Raw genomic sequence first — 23,199 nt, 5'->3', positions numbered from 1 at the left:
AAAGAAGGTTATTACCAAGACCTTATTCAAGAGATTTATTAAGAGGGAGGAATCCAGGAGAGTGGCTGCCTCTGCCGGGGTAGAAAAGGACAGCTCCCAAATGAACAGGTACAGGGCTTAGACAGGATTTCTTAGGAGTAGAATCTTTCCATGGTGAAGATTTTAAGGGTGGGAATTGCTCAAATTTCAATCCCTGAGCTTGAACAAGCTCAGAGATTGGCTGGATTTCATGCCCAGGAATTGATTGGTTCTTGTGTTCAGTGATTGGGTGGTTTTCATGCTGAGCTGATCAGGGCCTAGGTATGTTTCTTTGGCTCTGGTTTCAGGGCTAGGGTATGTTCCTTTCACTGGACCCTTTTAACCTTTCGGCTCTGGTTTCAGGGCCAGTGTATTGGCTCTGGTCTCAGGGGCAGGGCGTGCTTCTTTGGCAGGTCCTTTTACTCTTCAGGTTCTTCTTGATACAAAGTAAATGAAAAACTAACTCTCCTGCTAAGCACAGATCCTTTTGGATAACCCAGGCTACAGCGCCACAGGTAGTAAGGACTGGACTTCCTTGGGTACTTACTAGGCGCCTGGAACTGTTTCTGAGACTCTATGCATGTTGGCTATGTGATCCTCATAAGGACCCTGTGGTGTGCGTGCTATAGCTAGACCATCTTCTTTAACTTATTTGTTTTTTAAGATTTTATTTTTACAATGTATGTGTAAGTGTATTGTGCATGCATGTATAGGTGCCCAGGAGGTCAGAAAAAGAGAGATCTTGTTTTTTTTTTATTTTTATTTTATTTTATTTTTTTGGTTTTTCAAGACAGGGTTTCTCTGTAGCTTTTGGTGCCTGTCCTGGAACTAGCACTTGCAAACCAGGCTAGCCTCCTGAGTGCTGGGATTAAAGGCGTGCACCACCACCACTCAGCCTTGTTTACTTTTTTATGGCTGTGAAGAGACACCATGACCAAGGCAACTTATATAAGAATGGGTTTATTTGGGGCTTACATTGTCAGAGAGTGAGTCCATGACATCATGACAGGGAACACAGTAGCAGGCAGATAGGCATGCAGCTGGAGCAGTAACTGAGAGCTTGATCCACAGACATTAGTCAAGGAGATCCCTATATAAGCTGCCCTGGAACACATTAAAATGGGCGGCATTCTTGTTTCAAAGATGACCCGTGTCTCTGTGTGTGCGTGCCTTTCAATCTCCAGCCTCTTGCCCCATCACGAACTGTCCCGCGGTAGACAGGCGGCACTGTACATGCTTCCCACAGGGTAGGGCTCTACCAGCCCTGGCTACAGCTACTGAGGCTTCCCGTAGCCAGGTCTGTCTCTGATGTGCATGTTTGTGAGTTAAATTCACTCAATCCTAAGCATAACAACTGTTGGAATAGATTCTGAACAACGCTAACCAAACGTCCCCAGAACGTTTCTGTCTCCTGCTCTCTTAGACTCAGTGGCTTCCCCCCTTTGCTTTTCTGTCATGTGAATCTACTATACCCGCTACATTTTCTTCTGCCCCTTTATGATTAACTGTCACCCCGATACAGGCAGGGGCACAACAGAACTGTAGAAAACCAGAAGTGCAGGCAGCTCTGCCAGAGCTATTGGGGGTGTGGCCAAGAATCAGACTTGGATTTGATCATTTGGGACTTGGGGGGCAATGGGAGATAGAGCAAAGATTCCAGTCATGAGAAAGTCTTTTGCGAGAGGAGAAGTAAAAAAGGAGGAAGAGGAAGAGAAAGATGAAGAACCCTTGTGAGTCATCTAACCCCACTAGTATAGTGAGGACACTGGAAGACCAGCCCAAGGATTTTGGCCATGTAATAAAAGATTACCACCCTCGCCCCGCCCCCACCCGCACACCACCCCACGCAGCTGCTTATCTTCCTGCCTTGCACCTCCTGTCCCCTCAGCCCCTCCCGTGAGCCCACGCCCATTTATTTTGGTGTGGAAAAGAGTCACCTACTGCTCTCAGGCTCTAAAGACATCCGACAACTGTTGGAAGCAAAAGAGAAACGGCGTCGCCCCCTAGTGGTCCAGGCTGGCCCTCTGCTGGATTCCCCAGACAGGAGGTAACCTCACGCTGTTGGCGCTGAAATGACTTCCTGATTTTCTTAGAATTTCTGGCTGTGAAATGGCTTGTGTCAGAATGGTGAGGCCCAGGTGGCATAGCCTCACTCCCTCTACCTTTTTAGCCAGTTTTACACACAGACAAGCTATAGCTACCTAAGACGCTACAGTGGGAATTGCTGCTGTTTTTTTTTAAAGATGTATTTGTTTTTATTTTAGACATGTGAGTGCTTTGCCTGCAGGTATGCAAGAGCACTAGGTGCATGCTTGGTACTTGTGGAGGCCAGAAGAGGGCACTGGGTCCCCTGTAACTGGAGTTACAGATGGCTGTAACCGTGGAGGCTGGGAACCAAACCCAGGTCCTCTGCAAGAGCAACAAATGCTCTTACGGGATGGGATAGCCTCTCTTAGTCCGATACAATGCCTTTTGATGACAAATAGCCCCTGGGAGGATTTTTTTTTCCTCATGGTTTAGTAATGCAGCAGACCAGCGTTAAAGAGGGAAAAAAAAAAAAAACAAACTATCTTTGTTCCCATTTGGGACCATTCAGCCAAGTTGAAGCAGGCTGGTTTTCATTCATTTGAAACCCAAATAAACAAATAAACCTCTTAAATAAAGCCCCATCACATGCAAACCTCTGATGAATAATTAATTTGGCAGAAGAGAAATAAAAAAGGACGGAGAATCGCAGACAGATATAGGATGGGGAGGGGTGTAGCTGTGCTGACCAGGGACCACTTCTCAAGAACCTAGACAGAAGAATGGAGCCCCTCGGTCAAGTCAGGGCCATCCCTGCCCAGCTCCCCATCTGCTTTCCTTGTCCTCTGCAGGCAAATCATCATCATAGTAATTGTGTCTGGATTCCTGAAGCTTCGCCACCCTGTAAGGTCACTGTCCCCACAGTCCCTCCCCTGCCTCTGTTTAAGAGAAAGTAAGAAGCAGGTGGGCATGGGAGAGCGGTCTGGGCACAGACACAGCCCCAACATTTGAGGGCAGGACCTGAAGTCTAGACCTATTCTGGCCACCACAGAGGCAGGGAGTGAGACAGGCAAAAGGGAGCTAGGAGCCAGCCCGTTTCCATAGATACCGATTTCACTTGCATTTTATGACAGCTGTGCCAGGCTGCCTGGAGAGGCATTGTTTAGATGCCTGGGGACAGGCTCAGAAGAAAAACGCTGTACGAATGATTTCTTTTTAAAATCTTATGTGCTCCCTCCCCATCTCAGGCCAAGAGCACCCTTAATCTCAGCTGACCCTCTGGCAGGGGGCACCCGAGGAAGACCTTTGCCTTTACCTAAGCAGCTGTAGCACCTCGACATTAGACACTGTGAGGGTCAGACAAAATGGCCCTTACCAGCAAGCCACTTTCAGGACCACTCAACCCTGATCCGAGTGTGAGAGTGTCACCGGGGCTTAAGGTGAAGAATCTCACTCTGGTTTCCAGCGGGGACTAAGGGAAACCCTTGGAAAACTTCCCCTGGGCTTCAGTTCAAACCATGGACTCCCCAGAGTCTCCACCATCCTCTCTTACTTCTCCATCTTCATCTCCTCCATCTCGTCTACCCAGAAGGCCCTTCTCTCTGCTCGTCAGTCAAAACTCCCATACACATCACCAGGTTCTCTCCTTTGCTGGGGCTTCATGAGATAGATTGAGATACATCCCCTGTTCTCAGTAACTTCGAGGACCTGTCTCAGGGGAGACAGACACATAAGTGAGCTACTTAAATCAAAACAACTCTAGGGTCAGAGGAGACTTTCTGGAGAAACTAAAGTTCAAACGAGGCCCCAACAGACAAGTCAGAACTGAGAGATGGAAAATTCAGTGTAGGGGGATTGCACAGGCAGAGGCTTGGAAGTAAGAAGGATGATGGGGATTGTACCGGTGGCAGGATCATAGATGCTGAGAGTTGAGTACAAAGCTGTCAGTGGCAAGTGATGGGTAGGTGCTACAAGCGGACATGAGACAGTGTGGGCCCTGTGCAGCATGCTATAGGCCCATGCCTCTGCCTCCTGTATTTCCCAGCAGTGACTCAAGCCACAGAGAGGTTGACATGCTCAGATTTGTGTTTCAAAAGACTGTGCTGACTGCCAGACCCCACTTCCAGTCGTACCCAGAGCAGCCTACTTAGCCTGAGACAGGTTCTGACAGTAATAAAGTTTATATCGGAAAGGGGGGCTCTAGGAGAGCTGCCCCACCCACCCCACACTTGGGAAAGCTCTCCCCGCCCCTTACCATGGGCATGGGAGAGTTAGCTCTGCCCCTCACCTGAATGAGATGGTCCCATCCACCCCATACTGACCAACTCAGCTGTCACCCAGGCACACATCCAGGACTCTGGGTTGGCACTCCCAACATCTACCTGATCTACAACCTGCTGGAGCGTGTGAAGGGACTGGGCCTGAGGAACCATAGCCATAGGATCTCCATGACAACAGCAGGATACTGGGGAGGAATGTGAGTGGGGGTCCAGTATTGATGGTTACCAAAGTCAGAGGCCTTGAACCTGACCAACAACTCATTACACAGCAAACATTTGCAAGGAAAGCTGCTTGGACAAAGGGTCTACTGCACGGTACACAGCAGCAGCTCCCAGTGCCTCTGAGATGAATGAAGAGGGAGGGGGTGAGGGAGAGGAGTGAGGAGGATGGGGGCAGGGGAGTAAAGGGGATGGGAGAGAGGAGTGAGGAGGAAGGGGGAGAGGAGTGAGGGGGATGGGGAGAAGAGTGAGGGGGATGGGGAAGAGGAGTGAGGGGGATGGGGGAGAGGAGTGAAGGGGATAGGGGAGAGGAGGAAAGGGGATGGGGAGAGGAGGGAAGGGGGATGGGGAGAAGAGGGAAGGGGGATGGGGAGAGGAGGGAAGGGGATGGGGGAGAGGAGAGAAGGGGGATGGGGAGAAGAGGGAAGGGGGATGGGGAGAGGAAGGAAGGGGGATGGGGGAGAGGAGACAAGGGGGATGGGGAGAAGAGGGAAGGGGGCTGGGGAGAGGAGGGAAGGGGGATGGGGGAGAGGAGAGAAGGGGGATGGGGAGAGGAGGAAAGGGGATGGGGAGAGGAGGAAAGGGGATGGGGAGAGGAGGGAAGGGGGATGGGGGAGAGGAGGGAAGGGGATGGGGGAGAGGAGGGAAGGGGGATGGGGGAGAGGAGGGAAGGGGATGGGGGAGAGGAGGGAAGGGGGATGGGGGAGAGGAGGGAAGCGTTTTTCAGGTGGCTTTTTATTTTTCTTCGGCTTTTTTGTTTTTTAATTAATATTTTATTTTTATCATCTCTTTCTAAGTTTTTTTTTGGGGGAGATGCTACAAGGGCGAAGGACAGTTACTGAGGGACTGGAAAATGAGTGCGATTTGGGTGCACAATGTGAAATTCCAAAACCTCAATTTAAAAATATTTTAAAAATAAATTTAAAATAGCACATATGGGAACTCTTGCTTGAATGTGTGAGACTGGGTTGATCCCTAACACCACACCCCCCCCCCCTGAAAAAATAGGAAAAGGAAAAGTTGGACCATCTATAGGCTCTGCTACTCTTTCTCCAGGCAAGACCTCCCACCATGGCTTCAGGTTGTCTTTTCTCCTCTGGCTGTGTTGATGGTGCCATCTAGTGGTAGAACTGTGTCTTGACCTCAAGCATGCTTCCAAAGAATTACCTAAAAGTTTGTATTTTAAGCTTTAAGCCCCCAAATACCTCAGGAATGGAATATTTCAGTATTATTTCCATACTAAAGGCTAGAATCCCGAGAAACAGTACACTTGCCTGGGGTCTCCTGGGACCCAGAGACTACATTCAGTGATTCCCATTATTTCCTCTTCAAAGCTGAAGCCCCGACGACTGGCAGAGTAACTAAATGAAGCCATAGGCACCGAAGCTTTCCTGCATCCATTTCTTTCTTTTTTAGGAAAATGTTGTCACATCCAAAACATTTATTTGAGTCAAAATAAAATGAAATGGTAAAAGAAAGAGACAATCTTCTTCTTCCTCCTCCTCCTCCTCCTCCTCCTCCTCCTCCTCCTCCTCCTCCTCCTCCTTCTTCTTCTCTCTCTCTCTCTCTCTCTCTCTCTCTCTCTCTCTCTTCAAGGCAACTGACCCAGGCTGCAGTTATTTTCCTTGTCATGCATATCAGCTAGGGTACAGCTGTAGGCTAGACTTGGGTATAATTATAAGAAGAATAATTGCAACCAGAATATTCGAGGTTGCATGAGCCTGACACCAATCAGCGGTTAAACAAGTTTCATTTCTATAAGACTGCGTAGCTGCTTTCTGCAGAACAAAATGCATCCTAGGGTCAGAGAGAGGTATGGGAATTGTAGCCCGAGAACCACAAGCTGCGTGTCTGCAGAGGTCACGTTTGTGCCAAGTTCCATGTCTGTTGCGTCAGGTCCTGATTGCTGCTACAGTCAGTCGCCACAAATCCAGCAGCTAAAGACAACCGTGGGATGTTGTCACCTCACATGTTTAGTTACAAGTCTGAAGTAAGAGATCAGAATCACTGAGATCAGAATCAAAGCGCCCCAGCCTGTGTTCCTATCTGGAGGCTCAGAGGCACCATTTTCCCTGCCTCCCCAGCTTCTGGGAGCCGCTCACACCCACTGACTTCAGCCTATCTTCAAAGACAGCAATGACCCCTCGAGTGCTTCTCTCTGTGCTCTCCTGGTTCTCCGGCTCTCTTTGTGTCTGCAGTTTTCTATCTAAGGACTTCTGGAGTCACACCAGGTTCATCCGTCCCGTAAGGATAATAGCCTGGGACTTGTGAGATGGCTCAGTGGGTAACATGCCTGCCCCAGTGTAACACAGTTCATATCCCCAACACCCGTATAAAACTGGATGTGATGGCGCATGCCTGTAACCCTGGAGCTTACTGGGTGTGATGGCGCATTCCTGTAACCCTGGAGCTTACTAGGTATGATGGCGCATGCCTATAACCCTGGAGCTTACTGGGTATGATGGCGCATGCCTGTAGCCCTGGAGCTTACTGAGTATGATGGCGCATGCCTGTAGCCCCGGAGCATACTGGATGTGATGGCGCATGCCTGTAACCCTGGAGCTTACTGGGTGTGATGGTGCATGCCTGTAGCCCTGGAGCCTACTGGATGTGATGGCGCATGCCTGTAACCCTGGAGCCTACTGGATGTGATGGCGCATGCCTGTAACCCTGGAGCCTACTGGATGTGATGGCGCATGCCTGTAACCCTGGAGCCTACTGGATGTGATGGCGCATTCCTGTAACCCTGGACGTACTGGATGTGATGACCCATGCCTGTAACCCTGGAGCTTACAGGCCAACCAGTCCAGCCAGTGGCGAGCACCAAATTCAGTGAGGTTGTCTCAAAAGATGAAAGGTAGAGAGGGATAATAGAATGTACCCAATGTTGACTTCTAACCTTGTGCATGCCCACACATGGGCATGCCCATCTTTATGAACATATGTGTAAATACAGAGTCACACACAGTGAGGGGGACTGAGAGAGAGCGGAGAGAGAGAAAAATTTAATCAGGACTGAACTTGGGCAGTAGCTCAATCAGTAAAGTGTTTGCTTTGCCAGCATAAGAACCTGAGTTTGATCCCCAAGCACAAGGTGGTGTGAGCTTGTAATCCCAGCACCAGGAAGGCAAAGACGGGGGATCCCAAGACTTGTTGACCTGGCCTAATCAGAAAGCCCGGGGTCAAGCGACAGCCCTGGCCCGATAACCATAGTAATGGCTGCTGAGGAATAACACCCTAAGTTGGCCTCTGACAGCTACATGAATGTGCACACATGTTTACATTCCCTCCATGCTCATGCAGAAGTGCACATGTGTGCACACATAAATGCACAAAAGAATACTATCCTCATGTCAGGTCAGCTGGTTGGCAGGTTACATATCAGCATCGTCATAGGTTCAAGAGGTCAGAGTGTGGACATCTTTGGGGTTCACTTTTCTGCCGTCCACATACACTGAGACGTAAGAGATGGAGTACTTATCAAGAGGGTCAACACAGTCACATACGGCAGTGCACAGGTGTAATTCCTGCACTTGGGAGGTGGAGACAGGGGGATTAGGCACTCAGGGTCATCCTTAGCTACATAGTGAGTTCAAAACCAATTACATGAGACTGTCTCAAATAATAATAATAATAATAATAATAATAATAATAATAGAGGCCAAGGGTCATGGTGCATGCCTTTAATCCCAGCACTAGGGCAGCAGAGACAGTGGGATTTCCATGAGGCCAGAGTGGCCTCCATAACCAATTTCAGAAAAGAAAAAGGTCAACCTAGATGCTTAGCTGAGCAGCAGAAAGCACAGTGTTGCTCCTCTGTGAGAAGCTACAGGCTCGTGATGATCTTAGAGGTACCAAAGCGATTTCAAAGTAAAAAGAGGGAGGAAAAAAATCTTGCAAAGCTCCCTCTTTATAGAAAGGGTAGAAAATATGCCTTCAAAAAAGAAAACAGACCCCCCCCGCCCCCACTAAGGAAGCAAGTGTAACTCAAACATCTAGAGTCACAGTGACAACCTATCACAAGATTCAGGCCCAGGAGCCCCAAGTTCAACGTTCTCATTTGCAAGTAGGAAGCAGCAAAAGCAAGAGGTGGTGATGGTGGAATCTGTGGCCAGATGAGGTGAGATGATGATAAAATATGCACTTCTGTTGAAAAAGAAGCTGAGATCTAAAGGGAGAGGCACCCGTAACAACTCTGTAGCATTTGCTTGCTTTTGTTCTGTTTTTAAGATCCAGGCTGACACACTGGACACGAGCTGCTCCGACAAGTCTCCTAACGACTTCCTGAATTCTAATGGCCTAGAGGCCTTTCTAGGCCAGGCACAAAATCAAGAAACCATACATTTTTAAAATTTATAGATTTGATTTGATAAAAATATCAATTCTCTGCACAGCAAAAACACTAAAAGCAAAGCAAAAGAGGAGTCATCTGCTGGGAGTTTGACAACGCGCATAAGGAGGAAAAGTAGCCATAGTCCGGAGAAAAGGCTGATAAGTCAACAAGGAGAAAAACAAATACCCAGCTCACGCGCGCGCGTGCACACACACGCACGCACACACATACACTCACGCGGGCACACACACACACACTCAATCAAGAAAGCCAGGAATAAACAATTCCAAGGGAAAGAAATAGAAATAACTAACGAACATTCTAGAAGTAAATACATCTCTCGAGTAATCAGGAAAAATGCAGATTAGCAGTCTCTTCCCTGCCCGTCCATCGGAACACTGAGGCGGACCACAGCAGTGACGGGGCGGGGGGGAACAGGCTGAGGGGCCGTCCTGAAAGCTGCCGTGTAGTCTGGGAGTCTGAAGAGCAACCGCTGTACTCAGCAACTTTTCAAATCCATCTCTTCTGAAAAGTTAATTCTGCCTGAGAAGTTTTCCTCCATTTGCTCAAAATAGACAGACACACAGACACATGCACACGTTATTCCAAAACTTTGTAACAGAAAAGAAAATATGGGTGTGCAAAGTGAAATAGACTGCGGTACTTAGAAAATGTTTATAGTGATGTTGGTTTTTTAGAACAACAAAAAAAAGGAGGGGGAAGAAAAGGAAGAGGAAGGGGGGAAGAAGTGGCTGGGGTGGGGGTGGGAAAGACCGCAATCCTAACCAGCCTTCAGAACAGGCTGAAGGCATTCCGAAGGTGGACCGTCTCCTGGAATATTATTTGGGGCACTAGCCAAATGATGTTGATTTGTGGGCACTGTAGAGATCAGCAGGATGTAAGCAAAAAGGTCAGATGATAAAATCATGTGCAGCACACTGGCCTTGTTTAGATTTACATGCATGTGCCACAGAAACCAGGCTAGGGCACACACCAACTGCTTTGGGGGTCACAGTAGTGGTAGCTTTGCTTGAAGAGTCCCTCACTGTCGGATGATTTTGCCTGTCTGTTTGCTTGTTTCCCCAGTGTGTGATATTTGTATCTTACGCTTGTCCTTTTGAAACTATACGTATCCCAAGTGAAACAGTCGTCAGTCCTTGGGAAATGTCTGCAGTATGTTGTTTTTTTCAGAACAACAGCAACAACACAATTTCAGCTGTTCAAATGTTAACTGACAATCACAGAGATGGGAGACCCCAGCTACTAGGGAAGGTCAGAGTTAAACCGTATAATTGAAGGAGACAGCAGGGGCTCAGAGCAAACGTGGGCTTTGGAGTCAAGCAGCACTGAGCCAGCCCTGGAACTGCCCTTTCTTCCTGTGCCTAGGACCTGGACCTCCCCGAGTCTCTATAAAGCGGAGAGAGATGTGTGTGCCCCTCAGTCTTGACGCACATATCATGTCCGGCTCCTCTCTGAGTACGTGGTAAGCATACATGGTAAGTATGTGCTACGGGTAGGGTGGGCTCATGCAACATCCGGGGAACTTCAGAGAAGTTGTCCGAAAAACTTCTCCCCATTTGGAAGGACCAAAAAGAAAAAAGGGCAGGAAAAAGTTTCTAGGGCTTATCTTGACATTAGAGTGTCTAAACATTCAGGAGGTATAGGAGAAGGCTGGATAAAACACAGATTCCCGGACAAACCCGGAAGTGCGCTGTGGCCAGCAGAGGATCCAGAATTCTGCATGCTTTAGAGTCTAGCGAAGGGCTGGTACTGAGCCTGCTGGTTTCCACCCTGGACTTCTAATTCCCTGGGTTCGGGTAGACCTGGGGGTTTATCACAGGTGACTTAGTGACCACACGTTAAGACCCACTGACCTGAACACCAAAGTGACAGGGCCTCGTTCTTTACCCTCTCTCCGAGACTCTGATCTGATATTCTCTCTACACACCCCCAGGCACTAAGGACTCTTGAGACACACTCTGGGCTGCAGGTGACCAGAGGCCAGTTACTGTCACCTAAACCAGCTCTGCCCAACATGGCAACAGGACAGCTGAGTGAACCTAAGATTTTTGAGTCTGGGATGATTCTGCAAGCCAGACCCAGCTCTGGCCTGGGTCCTGCCTGTGTGACATGCTCAGCACAAGGACAGGAAGTGTGTCCACCTTCTGCCTAAGCAGATTGGGAAAGATAACTTTGTTAGCAGGAGGCTGGGCTGAGGGGTCGCGCTCTATAGAATTGGCATGGTCTGCTCTCACGCATGAGCTGTTCTGTTCAATAGAGGGCCCTGCCTTGCCCTAACAACTGTCTGGGCTGGAAATCCTCTCCAGAGTGAAAGTGCCCCCCTAGTCCCTCTCCAGCCCCCCACCTCCCCATCCCCGCCAAGTCTCTCAGGGCACAGGAGCCCTTGAATTTCAGCCAAATGGTCTGATAATGAAGAATCTAGCTTATGAACAAATACACCAGGGAGGAAGGACACAGAGGGCATAGCTCAGAGCCTGGTCTCTCCAGGCAGAACAACCTAGAAAAAGCAAGCACTGAGTCCCATGCCGGTGAAGCAAAGAACCTTTGATCTCTCTCTGAAGGTGCCCTGACCTTCTTCCTAGCAATGGCAATGACGGCTGTGACCATTTATCAAGGGATAGTTGGCTGGCGCTGGGCTCAGTTTTACACGCAGTTCTATATGATCACAGCAACTGTGAGGTTAGTCGTGTTCCCTTGGGGTTAAGGAGGGAAAAGTCTCTGCTACGAGATCTGGCAGCTGCCTGGTGCGGAGCTGGGACCCCTCACTCCGATCTTCACATCCCCCAGCCTGCGGTTCGGTTTCCTGTAAAGCGACAGGCAGGTCTAGGGTTCGGCACACACGGGGTTTTTCTGCCTTTCCTGCTGCCGTCCCTCATGGCAGAGCAGACATGTGCACACTCCATGTACTATAGAGACATCACACCAGGAGCCGTGCCTCATCCATGTCGGCATTCCTGGCAAAGTGGCTGCTTAACAAAATCCGTAGTAGACAGAATGGGCCTAGTACATGTTGGGCGTGGTGGAGTGTCTCATTTCTTGATGGCAGTGGGCTTTAGGACACATGCCAGTAAGAAACTGTATGTGGTTTAAAAAATAGGAAATTAAAAAATTACACTTCTAAACATTTTTGCCCTTGCCACTCCGTCTCAAGCCACTCCCAGCTCTTTGTGGGTTGGAGCCGTCACCCCAAATTGCCTGTGCCCTCATGGGCCCAAATCTTACCTTGCCAATGACATCTGTGTGAGCTCCAGCCCTCCCAATCCCACTCGACCTCAAGGGTGGGTCCTCAACCGACACTTATCTGAGTGTCCAGGCCCTGCTCTCTGAGTCACTAAGAAATATTCAGGGAAGTGATCCAGTTTGCACACAGCCCCCTGTGGTATTTCTCGGGGCTTCCCACCCCATTGCACACAGTGGAATCTGGAACATGTTCATCTTCCATTCCCAGTCTCCAAAGGGACAGACCAAGGGTGGTTGCCTCAGGCCCCTAAATCTTTGTGCTACCTGCTGCCGCCAAAAGATTTTTGCTACCTAAGTGACTCTGGCCTGGATGAAGGGGCACCAGAACCACACAGAACGCATGGGCTCGGCCTGTACCTGGACTCCCAGTGTTCCGCTCACTCTGAATCATTATTTCCTTATCTGGAAGATGAGGGGATTGAGGTTGGTAATGTCTCCCAGGCTTTCCCAGTTCTGACTTCTCCCCGAGGGAGTGGGACGGGCATGATCTTAAGCAAGATGGACTTGGGGACGAATCAACCCATAGATCTGAGCACAGGACAGTGAGCATGGCCAACAGATGGCAAGTGGATTCCTCCTGTACTCAAAGCCGCAGGGGTGGTGAGAAAACAGAGGCTGTGAGGGGCTGGACAGCTGGACAGCTCTACTGATCAATAGACAGTCCAGTTCCCAGCTTCAAATCCCATATTCCCACACATCACTGCCTCAGTGCTCCCAAAAGCAGAAGGCCAGTGAATTACCCAAAATGCCATGCTCTAATAATCTAGATGGTTTCAGAATTTAAAGTTGAAATCTGCCTTTAAATTTAGATTTATGTCTCATGTTTTTGAGACTCAGAGATCAAATAATGCAACACGAAGCCACGTGCAGTTAAATCCCAGCACTCAGGAGGCAGAAGCAATCAGACAGATCCCTGTGAGTTAGAAGACCTCCTGGTCTTCATAGTGAGGTGCTCCCAGCCTGCCAGGGCTACACAGGGAGACCACATCTCAAAAAAGGAAAAAACAAAAAAAAACAACAAAAAAAAAAAAAAAAGCAATGCAGCCTCCATGAGAAGACTTCCTACTAAGACCATCTCTGGTTCCTGGAAGGCATAGTCATGTCCTTTCTTCGCAGTAAGGCTAAGGTGAGCCTCACTCCTCCTCTTTTTCCAAACTTTTTGTCCGGAAGGTATGAGATTGGGTGCTAATATTTTCAAGGGCTTGTTAACTGCATACAGAGCCAACAAGGAAACTTAATTCTCAGGAGCGGTGGTACACAACTATAATCATAGTACCTGAGGATGCTCAGGCAAGAGGATTAAAAGTTCCAGAGCAGCCTGGGCTACGTGACAAGCAAGACCTCTTCTCATAGAAGAGAAAAAAGCCCACAATAGTTAATTAGGTCTTGTTAGTAGAGTGTTCTTCCGTGTCAACCAAGTAAATAAGCACAACAAGTGCTAAATTAGAAAGCTAACCAGACATAATGACTTTAATCCTAGCACTCAGTAGTGTGAGGCAGGAGGACTGCCCTAAGTGTGAGGCCAGCATGGGCTACATGCTGGTTTCCGGGCAACCTGGGCTACAGAAGAGAATTGTCTTAAAGAAAACTAAGGGGAAGAAAGGAAGTTTGAAGAGAAGGAAGGAGGGAAAAGAGAAAAGAAAGGAGGAAAGAGAGAAATGTCCCAAACCCACGAGACTATGATCAGAGCCATTTGACATCCTGCCCATCTGTGCTCAAACAATCCAAATGTCTACAAAATGGCACTGGATGCCACCCACTACAGCAGCCAATGTCATAGGTCACTCCTAGATTAGGTTGGGGGACTCATTTGATAACAAGTTCTGTAGGTCCTGGAATTTCTCAGAGAGAGCAGAACTACAGGAATGAGCATGTGGGTGATCCTCAAAAGGGTGGTTTCCCTTTCTCCCACTTCTGGCTCCTCTCCTCATTGCTATCAAGAGAACAGGCTTAACCACCTGTTGTCATGGAAGGGCTCCCTGGAAGGCATTGCCCTAGCGCACGTGGGCTATTTCTTTTAAACTTGGGAATGTGAAAGAAATCAGCAGTGTAAAGTAAGTGATGTTGTGGGTTAGTGAACATTTTAACGACAGTGGTGCTTAAGACTTACACGGGTTGATGCCACTCTCCTTCACCCTGTAAAATGAGATGTGTTCATGGCCACAGAAAACAGAAGAAAAAACAGAGTGGAAGGGGGTGGCGAGCAAGCACTCCGCTTTTAGGGAGCCAGTTTTGCCCTTCATTTGTGTTTGAGTAATTAAGCATTGTTATTTCCTGAAAGAATCCAAATACCAGCTTTTTTGCCCCATTATTTCCATGAGTAAATTGGTAGAATAAACTACCCTGAATTTTGGCATGTGCCTGCAATCCCAGCTACTTGGGGGGCTGAGGCAGAAGAAATGCACATTTGAGGTCAGCCTGGACCCTGAGACAGGTCAGGGGTTAAGAGCACACACACTCTTGCAGAGGCTTCAAAATGTATTCCCAGCAGCCACACAGACACATCAGCAGCTCACAGTATCCGTCATTACAGCTCCAGGGCTCCTGAACCCTCTTCTGAACTCCATGGGCACCTGCTCTCTCGCATAGACATACCTGCACACACACACACACACACACACACACACACACACACATACGTGCGTGCATACACACATACAGTTAAAAGGAAAATAAATTGCTTTAAATCTTTCATTGGGAAAGCGTGGTCAAAACAGCCACTTTTCGTTCCCAGATAATAAAAGGGGTGTAGCTCTCGGACAGCACGTGTCCGTGCCTCCTAAGGTGACTTCCCAGGGTCATTCTTTATGGGGCTACAGTGATACTTCATCCAGACCCTCTTGAGGAGCAAACCATGACACCATCGTTTACAGAAAGTGTGCGGTCCTGCATAATCCCTCCACGCAATGCAGCTTCTCAAAGGTACTTGTAGGCGATGAGGTGAGAAACCATACAAAATTGACAAATGATGCCCGAGCCCTTTAGAGTCCACAGCTTACTCTTTTATTCATTAAATTTGTTTTGAGATAATTACACTTGTGTACACAACACATACTGACCACTCTAACCCTACCTCCCCACCATCTTCCCCCTTGCCCCTTCCCCGCAAATATTGCCATCGTCTTCATACCTATTCCTTTTGTTTTGTGACCTACTGAGTCGAACCAGGGCTGTCTGTGTGGCCCTGGTTTTGGTGCTATTTGTTGGAGCCTCATAGGCTCAGCAGAGAGTAAACAACACAGACAATAGATCCTCCTCTCTCAGAACCTATCGATAGCCAATAGCTCAGAGGTAAAGGGTAGGGCCTCATGAGCCCCTCCCATCTCCTTGATTGACAGTTGGCAGGGGCAGTCTTGTGTGGACCCAGTGCTGGTAGTTACTATTATTCAGAGTTTAATAACGACAGCCGCTGTACTGAGTCTAAAGAAAGGCGATTTATAGCCCTTAGCCCTATATTCTGTTCTATGAACTTGCAGTCCTCTCTTTTTCAGTGTTCCCTGCGCCCAAGGGGAGTGGTGGACCCTTCTTGTTTAGGCCGGGCTCACAACTCTTGCTTATTCTCAGCATCTTGGAAATCCCTGGGTCTCTGCTTTCGCTGATACTCTGCAGGAAGAGGCTTCTCTAGAATCAGCTTTGTCTATTCACAGAAGCATAGATATCTAGAAGGCAGTTTGCTTTGTCCATTTCGTTAACTATGGGTCATAAGTTCCCCCACTGGAGCCTCGAGTCTCCCTAGACCTCAGTTGTTGGCTGAGCTTAAAGTACCAGGAATGCACTGTCATCCCCCACCACCACCACCAAACACTCCAACTAGAAGGCATCTGGGTACCCGGCATCAGGTGAAGCAGGCCTATTGTGCCCAGCAGGTTGAACTTCGGTTTCACAGGGCTCAGAGCTGGGCAAAGTCAGCGGTGACCTTTCTCCCACAGCACCCTGCTTAGTGCCCACTGTGGTTTGACTGCCAGCCAACATGGCAGGAATTCTAGCTCAGTGCCTCCTGCTTTCTCTCCCCCTGACAATCAGAGTGCGAGGTGTCTCAGTGTGATTTTAGCCCCTCATTCTGGTGGGTAGCATGAGCACAAGAACCTGTGTTGCTTCAGGGGCTTTGGGTGCTTTCCTTGTCCCACCTGGGGGCATGGACGTCCCAGCTGGGACTGAGAACTGTATGCAGCAGCCCACTGTTTCTAGGAACAGAGCCATCAGGGAAGATGCATACTAAGTGTGTTGAGTCACAAGATCAAGCCCCGATGGAGGATGAAATACCATCCTTTGAAAGGAATCACCCCTTCTCATTCAGTCTGACTAGAAGCAGAAGACCGCACAATGGGCACTTGTCACTCTCCCTGCATTACTAAGAGTGTCAAAGATGATAGCTTCAGGGCCCGGGAAAAGACCCCTACACACCTGCCCTCTGCAAGAAGCCAAAGATTTCTCCTCATAGAAGGCCAGTCTGTAGCTAAAAGAAACGTCCCAGCTAAGCTTTCCCACATCCGCTTTCCCCTACCCTCCTCCCCCCCCCCCCCCCCCGGGTGCCCAGCCTAGCTCTCCCATTCTCTCCCTCCCATTGTTTCCCAAAGGTCCCTCCCTTCAGAAAAGCCGTCTGGCTGGGAGCTTAAAATATTGCTGGACAGTAAAACCTACCCATCAGGACCGATCCAGTCATATCTGCTCAGTCGTGCAGCATATTAGGGGCGGGGTAGAGAAGGGGGAGGTGGGCTTTTAGGTGGCAAAGGAAAGACACCAAAGTTGCCATTTTCCTGCCGAGCACCAAGAGAAAAAGACGGCACCTGTATCTCCGTGGGACCCAACTCATACTGGCAAGTTTTCCTTGGGCAACTACACTGTAATCTTCCCTTCCTGGCTTCTTTTCCAGCATGATCAGGGCCATACACAGCTTTCTCCAAGACGAAGAAAGATGCCACCAAGTTCTATTACTGGGCTGAGGTGGCCGCACTTCCAGCTCAACCTCGAAAACCCTCTGAGAGCTCGTCTGAGGGTGTGTGGAGGTTTGGAAGGGAGAGAGTGCTGGGATATGGTGGGTGTGAATCGAGATGATGCTTGAGTTCCAACTCTTGACTTCTTAAGTTCTTTTCATTTTCAGAGAGAATGAACCTGCCTCCAGGAATCCAGAGGAATATAAATATAAGCATTCCAGTTACCATTTTTTTTCGCTCCCAACTGTGAGAAGGGAGGGAACGTCCCAATCGTTGGGTGCTGTGAGTAGAGGGGAAGCCACCTGCTCAGGGTTCTCAGTGCTAAAGCCGTTCATGGGGGACAGAAACGAAATCTGGCTAAGGGTCCTAAAACTCTTCCAGGGGCGGGTTCTGTTGTCTGTTGGTGAGAGTCGCTGCCTAGTGGCCCTACACACAAAGATGGAGGAACACTTACTCCCCACTCACAGCCAGAGTGGTGTGTGTCCCCTGGAGCTTTGAAAACCTTGTAAGCATGGACGTTTATGTGTTTCTGTGCCTTCAAACCCACAAAAAGGCTACACGGCCCTGGAAAATCCCTGGGGGCTCAGAGTGGGGAAGAGTAGGCCTCACATCTGAAGTCTGTCCTCCCTAGATGGACTACTTCAGGAGAGTCAATACACTTTTCAGCTTGCCCCTCCGTGATCGTAGTGTCAATAATTTATTCTCTGAGTCTCAAAATGTAGATTTGTCCATTTTAGCTCAAGGCAAAATGTTGACAGCACATGACAAAATGTAACTGTAATGAAGGGAACAAAGAGGTGAATGTCTCACCACGTTAAAGGTGTCCAATTTAAAGAGTTGACTTTTATTCTGAAACTGTGTCCTCTTTAGGTTTTGGGGTCTTAAAGCCCACCTTTAATCAAGTGAGGATAGAATCAGACTATAGACACTGTTTAGTGATCTAAAACATTTCTTATTTTTAAAATAAGGACTTGGCAGCTGTGTGCTCTTTTATTGTGCTTGTTGTGTTTAGTAATCTGAAATCTCAATATGAGAGCCACTGCTTAGCTCATAACTTGTCGTGGGGACTGATGGGACACATAGTGTGTATCACTGTTAGGCAGAGGTGAGCTCTCTGACATAAACTGTGGTTTCAGTGATCACCTCCACCCACAGTTCTTGAGTGGAAAGTCGCCAGGAATAAACAGAGGTCCTGGGGTTGAAGCTTGAAAAAGAGCATCCGTTTAATTTTCATCTGTACTAGATTGGCACACACTCCATTTTCACAACAAAATACAACAGAGAGGATGGCAAAAGTGAGTGGCTGTGGCTCCCACTTTCTCCAGGCCCCAGCATGCTGCTGTGGCTTTACTGCTTTGAGTGTTCACTGTACATGCAGGTTAAGACCAGGGCTGGGGGCGTAACTCAGTCTTACAGCACCTGCCTGGCATGCTTAGTCCAATCTTTATTCATGGAGGAAAAAGAGAGACAGCAATTCAAACACATAACAATTTAAAGGGGGGTGGGTGGCTAGAGAGATGACTCCGTGGTTATTTTCACTTGCTGCCCTTCCAAAGGACCTGCCATTTGGGAGATCACAGTCATGTGTAGTTCCAGTCCCAGGAGGTCTGATGACCTCTTCTGACTTCGCAGGCACCAGGAACACAGTGAGATATAGACATACATGCAGAAAAAACATCGTACACATTAAATAAAAAATAATTTTTTTAAATAATTTATTTAAATTTAAGAGGAGAAAGGCAGTAAGGGAGAGTTCAGTGGGTAAAAGGTAAAGGCTCCTGCCACCAAGCCTGACGACTTAAATGTGATCCCAGAAACCCACATGGTAGAAAAGAACTGACTCCCCCAAACGTTGTTTCTGTCCTACACACACAGACACACACAGACATACAAACACACACACACACACACACACACAAAGACACACACAATCTAAAACATGTTGCAATACCCCAAACACTTTCCCCAGCATCTCTAAACCCTCTCTCCTTAACAGCAGAAGGGACCTGCTTCACTGCCATGCTAGTAGGGAGATTTTGTCCTAAGTTACAGTTGCCTGAAACTTGGCACAAAACTCTTGAGTGGACATAAGGGGAAAAAAATTAAAAATTCAGAACAATCCTAATGTAGCAGGATGGGTTACAAAGGACACGCTTTGCTCTGACTTTTAGAAGTTATTAATATCATTGTAGGAAGGTCTTGGGCCATGGCCGTGTATCACGACACAGTGTGTTGTGTTAAGGGTCACTGTCTACCCATTTATATCCCAATGTTTCATAAAACAAGCACCATCTGCCCCAGCTGATGGGAAGGCTGATTGGTTTTGGGTTCAAGATAGCTAGTTTGGATCATTTTACTTTGTTCTTTTTTTCCCCTGGTGTTTGCATTTCCTTGAAAATCCTCTTGTCTATTCTAAATTTTATAACCTTGATTATTATTTATAATGAGTTCTTGCTCTCATTACTGCTATGTAGAAGAAGACTGAAGGTTCCCTGAATTGGGGTGAGAATTGTCTTTATAGGAGCTGAGACTTTCAGATCTTAAATCCATCACCCTCAGTCCCATCCTCTGGCATCTAGAGAAGCCCCTCACTCTGAAGTGCTTTGCTCTGTGCTGTGACGGGTCATGGAAGATAAAGCCGAAAGTGGTTCAAGAATGGTCTATTCTAGGAAGTAAGATTAAGTACACAGAAATAATAAGTCTTACAGGAGAAAACAGAACTATTTAACAAGAAACCAACCTCCCTGGATCTGTCTCGTGTGTGGGCTTGATGTTTAGATGGATCACCCAACTGCGATGTTTCTCGTTTGTTTCTGGATGATGGCCAGAAGAAACCCAGAGGAGGCTCCTCCAATAGGAGCTATTGTCTTGTTCTTAGGGCAGGCATGAGGGAGTCCACAGCTTCAGAGATGTTCAGCGTGGAGGGACAACTGGCCTGAAGTGATGGGGGAGGCTTTATTTGTTTTTACCGGAGTCTTTAATGAGTGGCACCATTTGTACTCACCCTCCTAGTCAATTCGGTCCTCTCCCCGCCAGCCCCAGCTATGCTAGAGACATTATATATCATTGTGTTTAATGGTATTTTCCCCTACTGATCAAACTTTTATATTTAAACAACCACCTGTAACTAACCCTGCAGCCTATTCGTTCTGTGAAACACTGAACAGTCCTCGTGGACTTGGGTAACACAACTCCCTCCGAGAGCACCCTCCCTGCACTTGGGATTTAAAGGGGTAATAATAAAAATATACTGCCCTCAATTTGTAAAACTATTAAGAGGGGTTTCCAGCTCTCAACCTCAAGTAAAGAAAGCATAAATTAAGATTATAGATGTCAGCGAAATGTGTAGCCCATGTCGCAGGTCTTATTTCTTAACGGTTTGAGAATCAAACCTTTGGGATCAGGTACGGAACTGCCAGTGTTTCACTGTCTGGCCTAAGACCATCTGCTTAGCCTCTAAGGCCCCTGTTGTCTCACATGTTGAAAGAAGACTGGTTTTTTAAAAACTCATATAAAGTCCTACGTGCTGGGCTGTGTGCAGGCATTGGCTACGCAGCAGAAAATACAACAGGCACAGCCTTACCACCCGAGAGCTTAGAATTGATGCAGTATCGAAGGTCTGTCCATTAAAATTGCTCAATAAATGTTCATTCTCTCCCATTTCATTTTATATATGTGATCATGTATAGTACATGGAATATTACATATGGTCTGTTTTGGAATATGTAACTTACAATTTCATTCTCATAACAATGTTGTCAAGAGCCCAGGAACCCATAGTATAGGTCTGTTTTCAGTATTACGATTCATGAATCTTCCATCACTGTGTGGTCTTGATTTAAAATTGTGTACCCCATAGCTTTCTATTTCTGGTCCACAGTAAATCACAATAAATTCAAGGAGTAATACAGATACTTATTCAAGGACCCTTTCAAGCAATTTGTAAGGTGAATGAGAACAGGTATTATTAGTATTTTATAGATTAGTGTTAAACCCCCTTCACGGTCCCTTTGGTCCCTTAGCACTAGTCCACACAAACAAGGCACTCCATGGAGACTGTTCACCCCATGACTGGTCCATCAGCTTAGAAAGATGAGCACTCCAAGAGCTGGGGAAGAAGTCATCTCGGAGTTGCACTGCGACCACTTAGGTTTTGTCTTCTGCTTCCCAGGTGGTGAGCGATGGGTGACTGGAGCTTCCTGGGGAACATCTTGGAGGAGGTGAACGAGCACTCCACCGTCATTGGCAGAGTTTGGCTCACGGTCCTTTTCATCTTCCGCATCCTCATCCTGGGCACGGCAGCCGAGTTTGTGTGGGGCGATGAGCAGTCTGATTTCGTGTGCAACACCCAGCAGCCAGGTTGCGAGAACGTCTGCTACGATGAGGCTTTTCCCATCTCTCACATCCGCCTCTGGGTCCTGCAGATCATCTTCGTCTCCACCCCATCGCTGATGTACGTGGGACACGCGGTACATCACGTCCGCATGGAGGAGAAGCGGAAGGACCGCGAAGCCGAGGAGCTGTGTCAGCAGTCCCACAGCAACGGGGGTGAAAGGGTACCAATCGCTCCGGACCAGGCCAGCATCAGGAAGAGCAGCAGCAGTAGCAAGTGCACCAAGAAGTTCCGGCTGGAGGGCACACTGCTAAGGACCTATGTCTGCCACATCATCTTCAAGACCCTCTTTGAGGTGGGCTTCATCGTTGGCCACTACTTCCTGTATGGTTTCCGCATCCTGCCCCTCTATCGCTGCAGCCGGTGGCCCTGCCCCAATGTGGTGGACTGCTTTGTGTCCCGGCCTACTGAGAAAACCATCTTCATCCTGTTCATGCTGTCCGTTGCTTTTGTGTCCCTCTTCCTCAACGTCATGGAGATGAGCCACCTGGGCATGAAGGGAATCCGGTCTGCCTTCAAGAGGCCTGTGGAGCAGCCACTGGGGGAGATCCCCGAGAAGTCCCTCCACTCCATCGCAGTGTCCTCCATCCAGAAAGCCAAGGGCTACCAGCTTCTAGAAGAAGAGAAGATCGTGTCCCACTATTTCCCTCTGACTGAGGTTGGAATGGTGGAGACCAGCCCACTTTCAGCTAAGCCTTTCGGTCAGTTTGAGGAGAAGATTGGCGCGGGACCCCTGGCAGATATGTCACGGGGTTACCAAGAAACCCTGCCTTCTTATGCTCAGGTGGGGGCCCCAGAAGTCGAGGGGGAAGAGCAGCCTGTAGAGGAGGCCGTGGAACCCGAAGTGGGAGAGAAGAAGCAGGAAGCAGAGAAGGTGACCCCAGAAGGGCCAGATGGGGAGAAAGCAGAGACCCCTGGAGTAGGAAAGGACGGGGAGAAAGAAGACCTGCAAGTTGAAAAAGTAACCAAGCAAGGTCTGACTGCTGAGAAGGCCCCTGGGCTCTGTCCGGAGCTGACGACCGATGACAACAGGCCCCTGAGCAGGCTGAGCAAAGCCAGCAGCAGGGCCAGGTCAGACGATCTCACCGTATGAAGTGGTGCTGCAGAAAGACATCTCACCTCCTGCTAATACAGACCAAGATAAAATCAGCTCATGCCAACACACTTGGAGCCTTCGGTGTCCTTGGGGCCACCCCCACCCCTAGTTGGTTAGATGCTGTCTTAGAACTGAGCAAGCTGTACAACTCGAAGACAGCCCTTCCCATTTGTACGGGCTACCAAGGTAAACCCCCTGTCCTAGTCAAGTTCCCGGTTCCACGGCCTGCCCTGTCTTCTATCCCAACCACTATGGGGGGCTTTACTCTCTTCCTCATTCCCCCATGGAAAATCATCACTTCAGATTTGTGGTTACCTCCTAACCTTTTACTAGGCTTGTCTCAAGCTCGCTGAATCAGTCAGACCCCGAACCCAGCATTTCCCTAGCAGAAGCCCCTGATCTTACATGAGCAATCTCAAACTGAAAAGCCTGCAGGATCCAGCAGATGATTTAATAGCTAACGTGGCCCTGCTCTAATAGGATATGATAGAATATGACAGAGAGAGGTAGGGCTGTGAGGGCTGAGGCAGTAGCTGGCTGCTTCCAGGAAATAGTTTCCTTGATACCTGGACATCTTTAAAAAAAAAAAATGAGAGAGAGAGAGAGAGAGAGAGAGAGAGAAATCAGAGAAATTTTAGCAC

At 48.3% G+C, this 23,199-nt stretch overlaps 1 protein-coding gene across 1 annotated transcript; it reads left to right on the top strand.

Annotated features, from left to right (window-relative positions):
• Positions 1 to 21,250: 21,250 nt before the first annotated feature.
• On the top strand, positions 21,251 to 22,657 carry Gja8 (gap junction protein alpha 8). Its single transcript, XM_041637952.1, has one exon. The coding sequence runs from the start codon at positions 21,251 to 21,253 to the stop codon at positions 22,553 to 22,555; it is 1,305 nt and encodes a 434-aa protein (XP_041493886.1). The 3' UTR covers positions 22,556 to 22,657.
• Positions 22,658 to 23,199: the final 542 nt, after the last annotated feature.

Source organism: Microtus oregoni, unplaced genomic scaffold, assembly GCF_018167655.1.
Source record: "Microtus oregoni isolate MIOR12 unplaced genomic scaffold, Mior012 000054F_ref0000373, whole genome shotgun sequence".
NCBI lineage: Eukaryota > Metazoa > Chordata > Mammalia > Rodentia > Cricetidae > Microtus > Microtus oregoni.
This window is presented reverse-complemented; position numbering and strand designations above follow the sequence as displayed.